This window comes from Pristiophorus japonicus, chromosome 3 (assembly GCF_044704955.1).
Source record: "Pristiophorus japonicus isolate sPriJap1 chromosome 3, sPriJap1.hap1, whole genome shotgun sequence".
NCBI classification, from domain to species: domain Eukaryota; kingdom Metazoa; phylum Chordata; class Chondrichthyes; family Pristiophoridae; genus Pristiophorus; species Pristiophorus japonicus.
Window position 1 is genome coordinate 68,928,524 of NC_091979.1, and position 19,914 is coordinate 68,948,437.

The 19,914-nt window shown below is 45.4% G+C and overlaps 1 protein-coding gene across 4 annotated transcripts in view; it reads right to left on the reverse strand.

Moving 5' to 3' along the window:
* Window positions 1-19,914, reverse strand: part of mgat5 (alpha-1,6-mannosylglycoprotein 6-beta-N-acetylglucosaminyltransferase) — a 214,650-nt gene that overhangs the window by 59,388 nt on the left and 135,348 nt on the right. For all 4 annotated transcript variants that reach the window (XM_070875427.1, XM_070875426.1, XM_070875428.1 and 1 more), the window contains one exon: window positions 19,351-19,484. In XM_070875427.1, coding sequence (XP_070731528.1) covers window positions 19,351-19,484 — 134 coding nt within the window. The remainder of the gene's footprint in view (window positions 1-19,350; window positions 19,485-19,914) is intronic.

Below are 19,914 nucleotides of genomic sequence, written 5' to 3' on the forward strand. Positions count from 1 at the left end.
GGTGTTCCATAGAAGGGATATGGGAAATTAACATAGGCTTTCGGGCTGAGTTACACCCCACAGGCCGAGAGATCTACGTGGACGGTTCAAGCACGGTATCTGCGGGTGAACGACTCACAGACTGCGGAGTTTATGACCCCGAGGCAGGCACTGCCCTGGCGATTAAACTCCCCAGTACTATGAGTACGCTGAACTGTCTGCGGTGGTGTATGTAGTCACATACCCCGAAGAATTCCCGACCCCATACACGATTTGCTCGGACAGTATGTTCACATGTAATTCGTGTACGGAGTACCTGGCTATCTGGTCCCGCCGCGGATACACATCCGCAGACAGGAGACCCCTGGCAATTAAGCCTCTACTGGAAAAGATCATGAAAGCCGTAGGGGAGGAAGGGAATATCTACATACATAAGGTGAAGGCACATTCCACCACAGAACCCCGTAGCGAGGGAAACCAGCAGGCTGACATGTTAGCCAAGCAAGGTGCCCGCGCGGGCAAGCTCTGGAATCCGTACAACCCAGGACCCATCGCAGCAGTCAGGGGCAGGATAGGGATGGCAGTGATAGCTTTGCCCCTGGACCTAAAAACGGTTCAGACCCAAGAGCCCGTCCTCAAAACTGTCCTGAACACGCTAGCTAAAGGGGAAAGAATAGACGGCCCATACGGCACCGCAGCAATTGCCATTAAAAAGGCGGCATGCTGTTCAGGGGGGAGCAATGGGTAGTACTGCAACAACACCGGAGAGAATTCTTCCAGCTGGCCCTCGAGGGTCCAGGAGCAGGACATCCCGGACCTGAGACCACTTGGCAACGAGTGGAACAGGCAGGGTGGTGGCCAGGACTCAGGGAAGACGCCTGCGAGTTCTGTGCTAGCTGTCTGGTGTGCGCGGCCAACAACCCTGACCCGCAGAAAAGAAGAGTGTCTGTGGGACGTATCAGGAGGGTAGAGGAACCCTGGCAGTCGATCCAAATCGACTACATCAAGCCCCGACCCACTGCCCAGGGAGGTTACAAGTACTGCCTAGTATTAGTGGATGTATTCACCAAATGGGTGGAAGCCTTCCCATGCTGAACAGCCACAGCCCTGGGAACAGCTAGGATCCTGGTCAGAGAAGTGTTCTCTCGATGGAGACTACCACAATATGTGGAATCCGACCAAGGGAGTTACTACACCGGGCAGGTGATGCAGGAGACCCTTAAGGTACTCGGCATCAAAGGGAAATGGCATGTCGCCCACAACCCGCAGTCATCCAGGCCTGTGGAGTGTTTAAACCGCACCATCAAAGAAAGGCTGCGCAAAGAGACAGGGGACTTGCCCAAAGGGTGGGTAGAGGTCCTACCACTAGTTCTCATGGGTTCCGGGCCAGCCAAAGAGCACGGGGTTCTCCCCGTACGAACTCATGACCGGTAGAGCCATGCGAACCCCCACCCATGTGTTAGCCCCGGTACTTACGGAAGGTCAGCTTAGAGAAGCGAACCGGGACAGCTTCGTCAGGAATCTGTTTGAACACCTTAAACAGATTCACTGGCAGGCTGCTAACATATTGGGAAAACAGCATCGGAGCAACCGACTGCTGCTAGAGACCCGCAAGCACCACGAGTGGGAGATGGGGACCAGGTTATGGTAAGAAACTACGCTAGAGTAGGTGTCTTTGAGGCACTGTACATGGGACCTTACCACATTGTCGACAAGGCAAGCCCCATGGTCTATGCTATAAAATTGCCCCGCCGAACAAAGTGGTTCCACATAAATCAGTGCAAACTTTTCAACCCAGGGGCAGCAGCTAAATGTAAGGGACGGCCAAAACCTGTAAACCGTACTAAAGACAGGGACCCCCAGTCAACAGCCCCCGACTGTGGAAATCCCACAGGGGACATGGCAGACCCACAGACTGCACCTAGAGGGGCGGTGGACTGGAGGAGCTGTCCTCCCAATCATTTGGGACTCGGATGCACCTCCAGCAGCTGGAGCATTAAGAAGGACTCCCCGCACACCACGGCCAAAGACACTGTGGTCACCAGAGCTCCAATTTAAATGGTTCAGCCCCGGGAGAGGGACCAGCCGCAAAAGGGCACCCAAGGTCAGAGACCAGCCTGTGAGCAGGGACACCCAGCCAGTAGCCTCAGGCGACAAGGGACCTTCAGAAGTGATAGCAGTGGAACAGCCACCAAGTGAGAGTCCCCAGCCCATAGCCCTCGACCAGGCAGCCACCCCCAAAGATGCGGTGTGCTGCAGCACCGGAGGGGACGTTCCCCCGATAGTGTGGGACTCAATCCCACGTTCGGTCAAGGTACTTAGGGTTAGACGGTGCAGACTGACCTATCACCTACCTTGCTGGACAACCAGCGGGAGAAGAAGAGAAGGCAGGAATTAACCTGGCCACCCGGAGATGGGTGGCAGATGTACAGATATAGCGATGTGAATTTAAGGATGCTTAGCAATATGAATTTAAGTATGTTTAGTGAATAAATTTAGAGTAGTGTAAGATTATCTGTGTAATGATAAGTATATATGTATTAGTTAACTGGGGTAAGGAAAAGAACCTACCTGTGCAGCTGTTAAAAGAACAGCCCGGGTAACATCCGGGAGTAAAAATAATCTACCGGTATAGCTATTAAGGAAGCACCGGTAAGATAACAAGCAGAACGACTGAGATAAAAGTAAAAGCAGACATCAGTCCACAAGGAACTGAATAAGACAGCCAGTCAATTAAAGACTATGAGCCCTATTTGGAACTCAGTCACCTTTGTCAAGCCAGAGAACTTTCTCAGGGCTAGACAATCTGTTTTATGTGCCCCTACAGGAAAGAGGACAGCATGAGAAGGATCCTATTGCTGCTCGCCCGGATAAGGATGAGCAGCAGCAACCGAGGAGAGGTGGAAGAATCCCTCATTTACGGGTGTTCAGGAGGGAGAGCACCGATTGTAACCGCCGGGAGTGGACCCAGAGACGTGGAAGAACTCACCGTTTACGCCCACGAGGGAAGATGGCCAGGGTGGCTGGGATCTAATTCTACCCGCTACTTCAGCCAGGAAGGTTTTACCTACGGGGAGGCCTCACTTCCATGCCCCCGGATGCGGATCAACGCTGCCCGAGTCAGTGTTACAGAAGGAAAACATGTATGTTTGACTTGTAAAGGGAACATTCCCCTGGGAAGGTGGCTCAGAAAACTCAGCAAGGACGCATGGGACCAGGAATCGGACTGGGAAAGACTCGGTAATGATACGTACCGCACCATCACGGGGACAAGTAAAAGTGTGTTGGGACAAATGGTGGGAATCCGAACAAGGAAATTATGTTTGCATGTGGGGATCAGAGAGTATTTGTCCCACAGACATATCGATCGCTTTTGCCAGGCAATGTTCAAGATGAAGGGGAAGGGATGGGGTGGGACTCTAGCCTACACGGGTGCGTGGTCCCACACTCCCCACTCCCAACTAACGCCACCGAACTAAGAGCACACATTAAGAAACCACTACCCACAACCCCGCCAATACGCACAGTAATAGAAAGGTGTCCTATCACCACCAAGGGACCTGGGAACGGATTAGTATTGGTGCCGACTGAAAAGGTGTTATATCAGCGGGTACATTATGCAGTAGCTTCAGTATTAAACCTTCCCGAGGTACACCTGCCTGCATGATGTCCGAAGGAAACAAAGCTGCTATACCATGCCCTACATGTTCAAGAAATTTTATGTTAAAGACTTTGGAAATGTAGACAAAGCAGACCTATACACCCTAAACGCTAGGTACACCATGGGTTCAGGGAGACCTCGAAGGGGAATCATAAACGACATTTTCACTACCTACAATACACCATCCTCTGTAATAAATAGCCGAGATGACATAGAGCTGCAAACACAGATAAACAGTTTAAAGACCCAATTGAGAAAAATCCTGAAACAGGAGAACACCGTAGAAGGATTAGAACTACACGAGGACCAGGCTATAACTGTATAGTGGCTGAGCTGGAAAAACATGCACTGACAGTGAATGCACTCATACAGGAGGATAGAAATGCTTCTGACCAGGCTGCACAGAACAAGGGCCCCAAGTTTCCACACGATATAAAACGGGCGCCCCTCCGAGCTGGGCGCCCGTTTTTCGCGCCGGAAAAAAAACGCGCGATTCTGGAGCGCCCTGCAGCTCCATGTCTGCTTGGCGCGGTGCCCAGGGGGACGGAGCCTACCACTCGCGCCGATTTTGTAAGTGGGAGGGGGCGGGTACCATTTAAATTAGTTTTTTTCCTGCCGGCAACCCTGCGCGTGCGCGTTGGAGCCATTTTTGTAGTTCTTTGTAGCTATTTAATTTTTGAACATTTTTTAATAAAAGCACATTGCCCTTCCATGATCAGCACTGAGGCTTCTTGCAGCAGTGAGAAGGCTGCAGGAAGCCTCAGAAGTTGAGGCAGCCGTTTCCCGACGGCCTCGCCCCCCTGCCATCGGGAATGGCTGCTCAACTTCTGAGGCTTCCTGCAGCCTTCTCACTGTCTCCTTCCCCGCCCGCCCGCCTTCGGGAACAGCTTCTTTCCTCCCCCCCCCCCCACCACTGCGCTCGGTCGGTCGGTCGGGCCCGCACTCCCTCCCTCTCGCCCGCCATCTGGAACGGCTTCCTCCCCCCCACCCGCTGCGTTCGGTCGGTTGGTCGGGCCCGCACTCCCTCCCTTCCTCCCCCCCCCCCCCCGCCCGCCGTCTGAAACGGCTTCCTCCCCCCCCCCCCGCTGCGTTCGGTCGGTCGGGCCCACACTCTCTCCCGCCCGCCGTCTGGAACGGCTTCCTCCCCCCCCACCCCCCGCTGCGTTCGGTCGGGCCCGCACTCCCTCCCTCCCCGCCCGCCGTCTGGAATGGCTTCCTCCCCCCGCCCCACTGCATTCGGTCGGTCGGTCAGGCCCGCACTCACTCCCTCCCTCCCTCCCTCCCCCGCCGTCTGGAACGGCTTCCTCCCCCCCCACCCCCCGCTGCGTTCGGTCGGGCCCGCACTCACTCCCTCCCTCCCCCGCCCGCCGTCGGGAACGGCTTCCCCCTTCCCCCCCTGCCGTCGAACGAACGGCTGCCTCAACTTGAGGCTTCCTGCAGCATTCTCCCTGGCTGAAGCACTTTCACACAGGTAGGAAGATGGTTTATTTAATCTTTTCTTTGCTTATAAATTTTTATTCAGGTTGGATTTATTTGTATAATATTTGTATAAGTATAAATAAGGATTTATTATAGAATTTAATGACTTCCCTTCCCCCCCCCCCCACCTCGATCTGGACGCCTAATTTGTAACCTGCGCCTGATTTTTTAATGTGTAGACAAGGTTTTTTCAGTTCTACAAAAATCTTCACTTGCTCCATTCTAAGTTAGTTTGGAGTACGTTTTCACTGTGGAAACTTTGAAATCAGGTGTCATTGGCCGGACACGCCCCCTTTTGAAGAAAAAATTCTGTTCCAAAGTGAAACTGTTCTAACTGACTAGAACTGCAGAAAAAAAAATGTGGAGAATTGCGATTTCTAAGATAGTCCGTTCTCCACCAGTTGCTCCTAAAAATCAGGCGCAAATCATGTGGAAACTTGGGCCCAAGGTGTGCGTATTATATGGGGCATGGTTGTGGCGAGGGCCGCAACAACCTGGAGGATTTAAAACAAGGTGTAGTCCCCTCTTGGATCAGGAATAAGCACCTCGCAGCCCTCCACCCGTACAGCAATTCACTAAGTCCGTGCCAGCTCCGCCTAGCATCTGAAGTCTACCCTGTCCCAGTAGACTGTGGGAAATCTAACCACACTATTATGGGAATAGTATGAAGGATGCCGGTCATGGGTGGGACAACCCGACCCGCACCGGTATACCGGGTGGAGAACATTGAGGTTATTCAGGGAGAAACACACAATTATTTTGCAGGGGTCCCATCCTATGTCATAAAGTGGGAGCACACTGTAACGGGTACTGACCTCTCTGGGTGCCGGAGCCGGGGTGCACACGTAATACTGTGTCCCCGGTACTTGAGTGCCCATTCAAAGTTACAGTGTGGGTTTAAAGCTGCTGGCGCACAGCCTATTAACTGTACCATGGAAGTAATGGCACAAGACCATGTCCCTCCGCAGGTAGCATACATAGAGGGTGGGACATATTGTGTCACCACCAGTGCGCCCCACCACCAACATAGACACTTCTGGTGTCCGGTAAGTGACAGCAGGTTTTGCTTCAAACCTGAGGCATCAGTTCAAGTGGCCCAGGAACGGATTGTCCCCATTCCTGAACCCTCCACTGTCCACCTCACTGTGAAGGAAAACATTATAAACCTGCAGGATTATGTTGTACATTTTGGCTATGTAATTCCCCTTCTACCCAAACATCTTACCGCTCTGCTAAAAGCGGTAATTATCTCACAAAAACACTTCTATACTCGAGAATAGAAAACCAGTGAGATAGGGAAAAAGATTCTTGAGATCACCATTCCGCCTTGGTGGGACCTTTTCAGAAATATAGAGGTCCCAGTCTGGATCAGAATGGCTTCCCATACTTTAGTTATTTATCAACTCACGATTATACTTTACTTATGGTGTCTCACTTGCCAAGTGAAACGCAGAGGCCGTCAGGTCAGGCACCAAAGGGTACTATACGCTCCTTGGCCGAACTTGGGAATCGCACAGGGAGGGGTGACACCATACTACCATGTTTGTGTTTGATTTTACCTGCTGTAAACTGCAACATTGAGTATTGTAAGAGTGTTGTAACTCTGTACTGAACTTAAAACGTGTTTGACTATGGACCTTTATGCTATTTGAGAATGTGTTACTATGTGTTTTTATTTTACTTTACTTAAAGTTGTGTATGACTGTATACCGTCATTTTACTGTGAAAACCGAGTAAAAGAGGGACATCATACGCTCTCTATGCTATAACCAAATTGTAATGACTGTATTCACCTGTATATTGCATTGCATTTCAACGAGGGATGCAGGGTAATCTTTAGCTAGTATAAATGCAGGTTAGGTTGACTCTCGGGAGCAGGAATTTTGCTTACCTCAATTGACACTCAAGGAGTGTAGATTGTCAACAGGGGGGACTGTGCAGAAAGCAACATTCGCCAGAACCCTCCGTGTTTGGGTTCAATTGAAAGGAAATTTAATTTGGGACTATCTACCGAAAAGTTTGGAACTCTAAAGTGCTTATGGAAGAAACTATGAACTTTCATAGAATTATGAACTTTTACAAGACAAATTCAAGCCTGTGGGCGGACCTAGGGAACAAAAGAAGCCCACTTGATTATTGGAACTGTCTGGGTGTGAGGACTGAGTTAACTTGTCTGGAAGAATGAGTATTTGAAAATCTTCCTCCACAAGAAACATTACCATCACAAAATCACCCAGAGGTGGCTCGCTATCAACATGGGTCTGGACAAACCATTTCAGCATATACATCACAAAGAGGCCCAATCCAGCCTGTATGCGAAAGACTAAGCACAAAAGGACATTGCAATTACCAAACTAATATTTTCATCAGGAAACAGTTTTTAAGAACATCAACTCACCCAAGACATATCAACTTTAACGAGCCTGACAAAATATTACAAAGAACCACCAAGTCCGCCAAAATTATACAAAGGATTGTGAACAGGTTGGGTGGCCAAATTAGAACACTGAAATCGTAGAACTGGCCACTGTTTGCAACAGAGATTAGAGAGAGAGAGAGAGCGGTTAGAGAGAGAGAGCGGTTAGAGAGAGAGAGAGGGGTTAGAGAGAGAGAGGGAGGTTAGAGAGAGAGGGAGGTTAGAGAGAGAGGGAGGTTAGAGAGAGAGGGAGGTTAGAGAGAGAGGGAGGTTAGAGAGAGAGGGAGGTTAGAGAGAGAGGGAGGTTAGAGAGAGAGGGAGGTTAGAGAGAGAGGGAGGTTAGAGAGAGAGGGAGGTTAGAGAGAGAGGGAGGTTAGAGAGAGAGGGAGGTTAGAGAGAGAGGGAGGTTAGAGAGAGAGGGAGGTTAGAGAGAGAGGGAGGTTAGAGAGAGAGGGAGGTTAGAGAGAGAGGGAGGTTAGAGAGAGAGGGAGGTTAGAGAGAGAGGGAGGTTAGAGAGAGAGGGAGGTTAGAGAGAGAGGGAGGTTAGAGAGAGAGGGAGGTTAGAGAGAGAGGGAGGTTAGAGAGAGAGGGAGGTTAGAGAGAGAGGGAGGTTAGAGAGAGAGGGAGGTTAGAGAGAGAGGGAGGTTCGAGTCTCCAGCCTCGAAGTCTTGAAGTCCTGAAGGAAGATCGATCATCACCAACTACTTGGTAAGCCTAAGTCCCTGCCTGCCCTGGAGTCAAACCTAGCTAGAATTAGGTATTGGGAGTTGGGAGGTATAATTTTACTGCAACCCCCTTTGAATGTGTAGTGTATGGTACTTGATTGGAGTGGTAAGTTTGACCTTGTAACTTTCCTTGTATCGTTCTTTATTAGAGTGATTGTAAGTTTGGCCTTGTATTTTCTTACTAGAGTAGTAAGCCTGTATTACCTTGACTGTAATAAAACCAAAGTTCTTTGCATCAAACCAGTCCTCTGCACTTTTGTCACCCCCCCCCCCCCCAAATAAATCCAGAGTACAGAACCCAAGGGAGGGGAAGCGATTCGAAACTGCTCAAGTTGGTCAGAAGGGAACCCGACCCCCTCATAGAGACCAACACCCCCCTCCCCCCCTTTACACTATGTAAATTCCTAATTTAAATAAGTTGAAGGCCAAGATGCAGTGTATACAAAACACTCAGTTTTAATATATAATTAAAAAATAAAGGCAAATATGACTGATCTATCTTGCGGAATGAAAGAGCTAAAAGATGAGCTTTTATGCTCAAATAACCCTCAAACGTTCAGCCACTAATGGTATAATGCTGCAAGAATTCTAAATCTACCAGTGGGGAAACAGATTAATTGTTGCAATTTTCGTTATTGGAATTGGTAGCCAGTGAGGTGTGGTTGGTGGCCCAACAGTCAAAATATACCCCAGGAGTGCAAATGGATTCACAGGGAAATCAGTGGTTGAAACCAATGACAGCTTTTTGATCATCCAAATATGCTTTTCCCAAAGATGTCAATTGTGGTGAAGATAGCTAGTCTTTCAATAGTGTCTATTTACTGTATTAAAGCTGCGGTGTACTTTTTATAATATATAAAATAATTATTTTCCATAATGAAACCTCTTATCAAGAGTGATATACTTGAGTCAATGGCTGTCACTATATTTTCCCCCTTACATTTTAAGGATGTGATTGGAGAAATTGCTTTGCTCTCATCGGCCCTTCATCATAAGCCAAAACATTTTCGTAAAAACATTTGCCTTAAAAACTGGCAGAAGTTCAACAACACAACACATTTTATTTCCACAGACTATCAGATTATGGCTGGCATACAGTGACAGTCTTCAATTTTGTCGGAGGGCTTTCACCATTATGCTGGGATATCCCAAATTCCATAGCATCCTCTCCATTTCTCAGCAAAATAAACTAAGGTGTGCTTTATAAGCACCTAGCAGAGGTGAGAGATTATGGTCGTGAGATTGGAACGAGAGAGATTGAGTTTATAGGAGATTGATGGGTCTTTCTTCTGAAGCCCTAAGTTTCCATACTTAAATAATAATCAAATAGGCAATTTAATTTGATTTAATATCTGCTTTACATATGCACATGCATACAATTTTGCCAATATTGTAGTAATGAGTCCTTACTAGCTGAACTGATACTTCAAACTATAGCCCTGAGGCAGAAAAGAGGCTGATAATACCACAGAAGTTTGCATTACCAAGTACATAAATGTTTTGTTTTTATCACCTCAGTTTACATGTCTTAGTAATTAATTAGTCAGTTTTTCATTTAAGTAGACTGTAATTATTATGCAAGAACAGAGAAATTACTGCTGAGCAGATTTTTTTTGCCTGCTGGATACATTTGGCTGGATTTTCCTCTGCTCTCCTGCCTGAAATTGGTAGAACATTAAGGAAGATTGGGCAGGCAGGCCTTCCACTGCATCCCCACCCATATTGGCACCACCAGTGATTTTCCGTTCTCTGCCTTAGCAAGGAAGGCGGCTGGCTGACCCACCACATGTAAATTAAAACAGGTAGGCAGGGGCTTCTGTCGCTACTGCCACTGATCCCAGTGAACCCTGGGGTGGCAGCAGAAGGACCGAGTGCAAAGAGCACGAGAGAATTCAATCAATCTGGTAATTTGTGGGCTAGCACCAGAAAAATGGACTTGAAAACTACTGAATCACAAACCTCAGTGCAAAACAGTGTTGTAAAGTAATTGGAAGGTGCTGTTAAAAATCACACTTCACAGACTAATGATTTGTCACTGTAGGATAATCCATGCAGTTTCCTTGTTTTTGGACACACCATTCAACTGCATTATCTATCAATTGCTATTTTGATTTTTTTTTTTTTACTTCAAATTCTGGAGTATTATTCCAGAGTGCAGAAAAAAATATTCTTGAATTTACTTTTTAAACCGCTGCACCAGTGCTTAAATCTCACCTTGCAGGTAGCTCTGCTCTGTGGGTACAAATTTGCCTTCCAGATTGAAACTTATGGTGGAGATAACTCTATGCAGTAATTATATTTCATAAATTTGAAGCATTCTGTTTTTGCATAGAATTTGAGTTCACCAGCATAGAAATAGCAGTGAATGTTTTGCTTAAATTATCTCTCCTTAGGTTTGTGTGATAGCTGACAGCTGGATGTTTGAATATTAAATCTATTTTGGGAGCTAATGACATTTTTCTGAGCCAACATTGTTGGTTTCCACGGTATTTGAGGAATTTGTTGCATCAGCCCTTAATACTTTTCCTAAGCCATTTGCTGACAGACATCTAGCAAAGCATCAACAGCTTCTTTGGAAGTGAAGATCTGAAGGATCTGAAATATTTTCAGAACAGATGTTTTGGATATTGATTAATCACATTATGGCAAAGTCTCCGTCTTGGGCTGATTATATTCACACAATTTTAAAGCAACATTCCAAGCTGTTTTATTTTCCCTTTCCCTAACCTAGGTGCATGGAGGACAAACTGTAGCACCTCAAATATTTACTAACTGAGATCAACTAACTAACCACAAACTAGAGAATGAGTCTAGTTTCTGTTCCACTGTTCTACACCTTTCTACTTAAGGATGGGGACCAAAAACATCAAAGATGATAATTTTGGGAAGATTTTTTGAAATCATTAGCATTCCTAAACTCTCACTATAGTTCCCCCATGGTTCAGTGAGTAAATACATTGCCTGATGTGGTACTGACTCATAGACCAGAGTCCCAGACTCATTCTCTAGTAAAGGGGAATGGAACCCATTAAAGATATGTCACTCCATTATTTAAGAGAGGGGGAGAGAGAGAGAGAAACCAAGGCACTACAGTTTGTCAGTTTAACATTAATTGTGGGGAAGGTCCTGGAGTCTGCCATCAGAGTGACTTGACACTTGGGCAGGCATCAGTTGATCAAAGAGGGGTAGGTCATGTCTGACTAATCTGGTTCATGTTTTTGAGATGATCATTAGCATTTTGTATAGTGGGTGTCTATGGATGTTGTCTATATGGACTTCTAGAAGGCATTGGATAAGGTTTCACACAAGAGATTAATGGCAAAAAATGAGCGCTAATGGAATTGCAGATAACCTTGTGTCATGGGATGGTAATTGATTGGGAGGTAGGACACAGAATAGGGATAAAAGTTACATTTTTGGATTGGCAGGATGTGACAAGTGATGCTCTCCAAGGGTCTGTACTGGGGGGGGGGGGTCTCAGCTTTTAACCTTATTATATTAATGCCTTTGATGAAGGGAGAGAGAGCTGTATATCCAGGTTTGCAGATAACACTAAATTAAGAGGCAGATAGCCAAATTGTGTGGATGGGAGCAGAAGTTTCAAAGGGACATATACAGAATAAATTAGTGGGAAAAACTATGGTGGATGGAGAGCAATTTGGGAAAGTGTGAGGTCATCCACTTTGGATCCGAGAAAGACAAATCAGACTATTTTCTTAATAGTGAGAGACCAGGGGCTGTGGAGGAGGAAAAGATTTAGATGACTATGTATACAAATCACTAAAAGCTAGTGCCCAGGTACAAAAAATAAAAAAGGCTAATGGAATGTTGGTCTTTATCTGAAGGGGATTGGAATTCTAAAATGTGAGGAAGTAATGCTTCAGTTGTATAAAGCCTTGGTCAGACCCCAGCTGGAGTACTGCATTTAGTTTTGGGCACCACATCTCAGGAAAGATAGGTAAGCATTGGAAGGGGTTCAGTGGAGATTCACCAGAACGATACAGGTTGAATCTCTCTAATCCGGCACCTTCAGAACCTGACCTGTGCCGGACCAGAGAATTTGTCAGACCACGGGAGGTCACGCTGACCCTCGACTTACCGGGTCCTGATGACAGCGCTCGTGCCCTTGACCGACATCAGGACACTGCAACACAAAGCAGCAGCTCTTGACAGAGCCAGGAAGTGTGGTAGGAAGTATGGGAAAACACCACGCTGAAATTTCGGCCCTCCCTCTCTCGCGGTGCTCGTTTGCCACTGCTGACAATGCTGCTGACAACAACGTTATGCAGAAGCCTTCTGCGCAGCATTTCGGGCCCAGCGGCCATTGTGGGGGGAGGGGAAGATGCACCAAAGAGAAAAGAGGAACGATTTATTGAACAGAAAGCAGCTGCTGTATTAAATGTCAATGAATTAGAAGGTAATCCTGCGAAATGATAACATGGAGGGGGGCACCAGAGTGAGGAAGAATTATTTATTTCAGTGGCATGGACCCCACGTCCAAAGCAGCAACGGGATGCACAAGAAAATTGGCCTTTTGTTTTAGGAACAGCCTAATGTTCAAAGTCTGATTGGCCACCTTTGCTCAGGAAGACAATAGTAATTTTGGCTGGACAACCTCCCCCAGGATAAACAATTGTGGAAGTTTCCATGAACATGAGGCAGGTGGCACTAGAGATGTGTCAGGTGTTTGTACCCACTTGCACCATACAAATAAGGTGCCCTCCTCTCTGACCCTGCAAACTAGAGTGGGGTCAACGTGGGGACTGTTTGAAACAGTCTCAGAATAACCACTGAGATCATGACCTGAGAAGTTACAGGTCCATACACATTTCTATCAACATTTTGTATGTTGGATATACTTTAATAACTGTGTGGTTATCACTTAAATTAAGTATTACAATGAAGTATTAATAACTGTGATGCGTAACCAGAGACCGACATTAGATTGAATTATCCATTATACAGTGATTCACAAATATTACCGCTGCCCAGCAGCATTGTGGGACTAAGCACAGATGGGAGTAATCCAACATCCGGCCTACCCAGACCCCTCTCAAATGGCAGAAGATGCATCAGAAAGTGCTTAAGTCACTCTCTGAAGCATGGGAGATAGTCGCACCATTTGCCGAGCCATCTCATGACGTAGCAGGAGCAGGTACAACACTCTCTCAATCTCAAAAGTCTCGATTAAGGAGATCTTCGAAGTGCTCCTTCCAGCGGGCCTTGGCTGCCTCGGTGTCCTTGATGAATGTCTCCACGTTCTTGGCCACTTGGGCCGTAGGTGGACTTAACTGCAGTGAAGAATCCTCGCATGTTATGGCTGTCAGCCAACTGCTGAATCTCCTGTGCTTTCTCCACCCACCATCTATTCTTTAGGTCGCGGGTTTTTTGTTGGGCCTCTGCCTTCAGCCGTCTGTAGAGCTGCCCTGCCGCTCCTGAGTTGGGTTGTTGCTTTAGGTTCAGAAAAGGTCCAAGCCATCATCAACAACTTCACCAAGGCGTACGAAAGCATGGGCCTTACACTAAACATCCGTAAAACAAAGGTCTTCCACCAACCTGACCCCGCCACACAGCCAGTCATCAAAATCTATGGCGCGGCCTTGGACAACGTGGACCTCGGGAGCCTACTATCACAGCAAGAGCAAACATCCGACAACGAGGTCCAACACCGCCTCCAGTGCACCAGTACAGCTTTCGGTCGCCTGAGGAAGAGAGTTTTCAAAGACCAGGACCTCAAATCTGGCCAAGCTTATGGTCTACAGGGCTGTACTGATCCCCACCCTCCTATACGGCTCAGAGACATGGACCATATACAGTAGACACCTCAAATCGCTGGAGAAATATCACCAACGCCATCTCCGTAAGATCCTGCAAATACCCTGGGAGGATAGATGCACCAACGTCAGTGTTCTCGATCAGACCAACAAACCCAGCATTGAAGCACTGACCACACTCGACCGTTGGGCAGGCCACATAGTCCGCATGCCCGACACAAGACTCCTAAAGCAAGCGCTCTACTCGAAACTCCTACAAGGCAAGTGATTCCCGGGGGGGGGGGGGGGGGGGCAGAGGAAACATTTCAAGGACACCCTCAAAGCCTCCTTGATAAAGTGCAACATCCAATTGGTACCTGAGAATTCCTGGCCAAAGACTGCCCTAAGTGAAGGGGGAGCATCTAGGAGGGCGCTGAGCACCTCAAGTTTCCTCGCTATGAGCATGCAAAAAACAAGCACAGGCAGAGGAAAGAGCTTGCGGCAAACCAGACTCCCCACCCACCCTTTCCTTCAACGACTGTCTGTCCCACCTGTGACAGAGATTGTAATTCCCATATTGGACTGTACAGTCTCCTGAAAATTCACTTTTAGAGTGGAAGCAAGTCTTCCTCGGTTTCGAGGGACTGCCTATGATGATCTTAATCTGAAAAGGCACCCGCTTTTTCCTGCCTGTGAGGAAGCTCCCAGAAGGAGCATGAGGATAATTTTCAGGAGACATATGTATGAGACACTGTCACCAAACACTGGGAAAAGCACGCTAGGAAGGTACACACATCACTTTTACGATAATAACTCAGTGTGACTTTATTTGATTGAAGTTTCCTTCTGATGGTGCAGAATAAGGTAAAAGCAGATCAAAGGGTCAGTATGGCTTATGCTGTTGGCGAAGAGATTCTGCTCCATTGAATTGTGCATGTGCATAGCATTGACTCAATCCATACTGTAACCCTCCTGGACCTCAGTTCTATTGTTTTAACAAAAACATTTTTTCTTGTTAGTGTTTGGCATATAATGTTCTTGCAGTGTGCCAGCTGACCTTACCGGGTACTGCTGACAATGCTGCTGTAAACGACCGTGCCGCGTTCTGTGTATGCGTGTTCCCCACCCCCAGCCGCGATTGATGCCGGACCAGGGAGGTTGCCGGACCAAAGAGTGCCAGATTTGAGAGGTTCAACCTGTATCAGCGTGGAAGGATAAAATTATGAGGACAGGTCACAAACTTGGTTTGTATTCCTAAGTTTAGAATATTGAGGGGTGATCTAATTAAGGTATTTAAAATGGTAAAGAGCTTGAATAGGATAGATACAGAAAAACTATTTCCTTTGTTGGGGGAAATCCAGAAAAAGAGGGCAGGTCTTAAAATTATAGCTAGGACCATTAGGATTGAAATTAGAAGCACTTTTCACACACAAATGGTAGTCGAAATCAGGAACTCACTGGAAAAGGCTGTGGATGCTGGTTAAATTAACATTTTCAAGACTGAGATCGATAGAGTTTCATTGGGTAAGGTTATCAAGGGATATGGAAAAAAGGTGGGTAAATAGAGCGGAGGTACAGATCAGCCATGGTCTAATTAAATAGTGGAACAAGCTTGAGGGGCTAAATGGCCTACTCCTTTTTCTGCGTTCCTATAAAGTGAATAAGGAAAAGATAATTTCCTCTGGTTGGAAATCAGTGACAAGAGGTGATCAATTTAAAATCATCACTGTGACAGTGAAATTTGAGGTTAGCATAAATTTCTTTATGCAGAGGGTTGCTGGCAGCATGAAATACTTTGCTACAGAGTGAGACAGAGACTATTACATCAATTGAGGGAAAATTGGATAAATATTTGAAATTGAGAAGATACATGGCTATGAGGAAAAAGCAGGGATTCATTTTGGATTGTTCTACCAAAGAGCTGGTGCAGACATGATTGGCAAAATGACTTCCTTTCTGCCATAAACTTGTATGGTTCCAAGTCAAGATTGAGTGTTTTGTCAACATTTATCAATATGTAAACATTTATAATGGCAGAACCCTACTAAACACGTAAAAACCATTGTGTCACAGTTTATTGATGAACGAGTCAAACTGGTTTAAAAAATAATTTTTATCCACCATTTTAATGTCCAAAATAAGGTTTTAAACTAAATAAAAAATACAATAATGATGTATTTCACAACATCTGCAGTACATTTACCCAATTAATTATTTTGTGTCTTTTAATTCCTTTCTTAAAAGTTTTTACTTCAAGGTTTTAACCAATAAGGGAATTAAGGGTTACGAGGAGCAGCGGGTAAGTGGAACTGAGTCCACGGCCAGATCAGCCATGATCTTGTTGAATGGCGGAGCAGGCTCGAGGGGCTAGATGGCCTACTCCTGTTCCTAATTCTTATGTTCTTATGTCTCAGCCAGTCAACTGCATCTATGCCTTCTAACATCTGCTATTTACAGAATTTTCCAGTGTGCAATCTTTGCTTAGGTATGTAAGGGGGTAAAGTATTGCAAGGGGGATAAATGTATTGCAAGGGGGATAAATGTATTGCAAGGGGATAAATGTATTGCAAGGGGATAAATGTATTGCAAGGGGATAAATGTATTGCAAGGGGATAAATGTATTGCAAGGGGATAAATGTATTGCAAGGGGATAAATGTATTGCAAGGGGATAAATGTATTGCAAGGGGATAAATGTATTGCAAGGGGATAAATGTATTGCAAGGGGATAAATGTATTGCAAGGGGATAAATGTATTGCAAGGGGATAAATGTATTGCAAGGGGATAAATGTATTGCAAGGGGATAAATGTATTGCAAGGGGATAAATGTATTGCAAGGGGATAAATGTATTGCAAGGGGATAAATGTATTGCAAGGGGATAAATGTATTGCAAGGGGATAAATGTATTGCAAGGGGATAAATGTATTGCAAGGGGATAAATGTATTGCAAGGGGATAAATGTATTGCAAGGGGATAAATGTATTGCAAGGGGATAAATGTATTGCAAGGGGATAAATGTATTGCAAGGGGATAAATGTATTGCAAGGGGATAAATGTATTGCAAGGGGATAAATGTATTGCAAGGGGATAAATGTATTGCAAGGGGATAAATGTATTGCAAGGGGATAAATGTATTGCAAGGGGATAAATGTATTGCAAGGGGATAAATGTATTGCAAGGGGATAAATGTATTGCAAGGGGATAAATGTATTGCAAGGGGATAAATGTATTGCAAGGGGATAAATGTATTGCAAGGGGATAAATGTATTGCAAGGGGATAAATGTATTGCAAGGGGATAAATGTATTGCAAGGGGATAAATGTATTGCAAGGGGATAAATGTATTGCAAGGGGATAAATGTATTGCAAGGGGATAAATGTATTGCAAGGGGATAAATGTATTGCAAGGGGATAAATGTATTGCAAGGGGATAAATGTATTGCAAGGGGATAAATGTATTGCAAGGGGATAAATGTATTGCAAGGGGATAAATGTATTGCAAGGGGATAAATGTATTGCAAGGGGATAAATGTATTGCAAGGGGATAAATGTATTGCAAGGGGATAAATGTATTGCAAGGGGATAAATGTATTGCAAGGGGATAAATGTATTGCAAGGGGATAAATGTATTGCAAGGGGATAAAGTATTGCAAGGGGATAAAGTATTGCAAGGGGATAAAGTATTGCAAGGGGATAAAGTATTGCAAGGGGATAAAGTATTGTCACCAAAGTGGAAGTAATCAGACAGATGGTCACTAAAATGGATACTGAAGGTAGTGAATTGATCTGACACATAAAATGGTCCAGATTAAAGGGCTTATCAATATTAGGAGGTTGTGAGGAGTCGGAAGTTCCTCCACCTGAAAGTAGGGATTGCAATATCGCCTATTGACAGATTGTATGTACACCGCGCTTATGTATGTAAAGCTCGCTTATAAAACTCGCTTACAAATGGTATTTTGGAGAAAGGCTAAGAAACATAGCTTATATGGTAAATGAACCATCAAATGTGTTGAACTTTAGTACAGACTGATAAAAAATGGAAACTTACATATTCAGTACAGAACAACACCTACCGAGGATAGTAGGGAGTAAGTTGCCTGGAAACAGATTGTAGCAACAGCTGCACTCATGGGAACGAGATAGTTTTGGCTGGGGCTCTTGGGAAAGGGATAGTATTGGCTGAAAAGAAACCAGGTGCATAACAAACCCTGAGAAGCAAAGTTAACCAACACATAAGAAACTGAGGCGAAGTTGACACTGTAGAACAACACATTCCAGAAGGTTGATGTGATGGGAGATGGACAGGTTGGGAAACCATTCAGCAACCAGTCTGATAAGGGTCTACGGACTAGTGAAGCTCCGCTGATAAGCTGTAGGCTATCCGGTGGTCATACAAGTTTTGTAGGAGGGTCGTACACCTCGAAAAACTGTGCATGTAGAACTCCTATACTTTGAAGGTTCATCGGAACTCTTCCCCTGCATATGCTTGAACAAACATAGGTTGAACCGAGGTTTCGTCTGAGTGGATCCGTGGTCGCTATACGGGCGGGTGTCGATCCCTTATTTCAGGGGATATACCTTGAAGAGGAGAAGTCTTCTTTTTACCCCAACAGGTATAACTTGATGTTTCCTCACTCTGTGAGGATGAGAGTGTCTTCACTCTTTCTAAAAGACTTTCGAACTGAGATTAGATTCTCAAAGCTTTGTTTTAATGCTTACTTGGTCGGCAGACAAGATCTGAGGGGGGTGGGTGAGGGAAGGAGATTTTTTGGATCTGAAAGAGCGTCCTGAAACTCCTAGCCCCTCAAAATTATTTTAAAATAAAAACAAGCTTATCTTTGTGGAGAGTTTTCCAGAGGCTCTTTAAGGACTACAGGTTGAACCTCTCAATGCCTGGAGAAAGTGGGACTAGCATGTCCTTTATATGCTCTGTCAATTTCTTCGTGAAAATTGCAATCAGAGTCCGACAACAGGTGAAGAATCTAAATTTGCATACTTAAGCAGTCTCCCATCGGTTTTGGGCAGGCTATTTAAAGTCCTGTCTGAAAATTAATTCAGGCAGGAAAATGGACGCACAAGGTCCTCACCAGATTTCTCTTTCATGCGAGAAATGAGCAGCCGGCAGTTGATAATCCCCCTCCCCCTCCCCACCCAGTATTTTCAACATACTAGTAAAAGCAATGCAAGAGAACTACTGGGTCTGTTATACAAGGCAGGCAGGTGCATCAGCCCAACAAATTTTGCCTCTATCATAGCTAATATAATTTTTCAGTCAAATAAATGCAACTTGGGTAACAATTCTCAGCAGTGTAGAATCATTCATGCATATATTTACCTTCCAAAAATGATCCACTTTGCCATACACAAGAGACTGATTCTGTCTTTTGATATCATCAAGATGACTAATATCACTGGCATTGAGGTGTTGTTCAACCACAAATCCTAGGAAGCTGTTGTCAGGTGTGTGAGCTGCAAAGACAAACAAGTTAATTTGCATAGATTTAATAATTTGATCAGGAATAGTTAGTACACAGCTAGAAGAACCCGACGGTATTTATTTCAAATTAGTAATCAATATTTAACCCTGATGCATTCTTAATAATGCCAACCTTACTAATTACAGTAAATACAATGGGAATCATCAGATATCCTTTAGTGAAAATCGGATGGTACATATTTAAAATAAAATTATCCAACATAAATATCTATTTTATGCAATAAAGATCTGTTGCGTGGCACTACCACTGTGCTAAATGGGATAGCTTCAGAACAGATCTAGCAGCTCAAAACTGGGCACCCATGAGGTGGGCCATCAGCAGCAGCAACATTGTATTCCACCACAATCTGTAACCTCATGGCCCGGCATATCCCTCACTCTACCATTACCATCAAGCCAGGA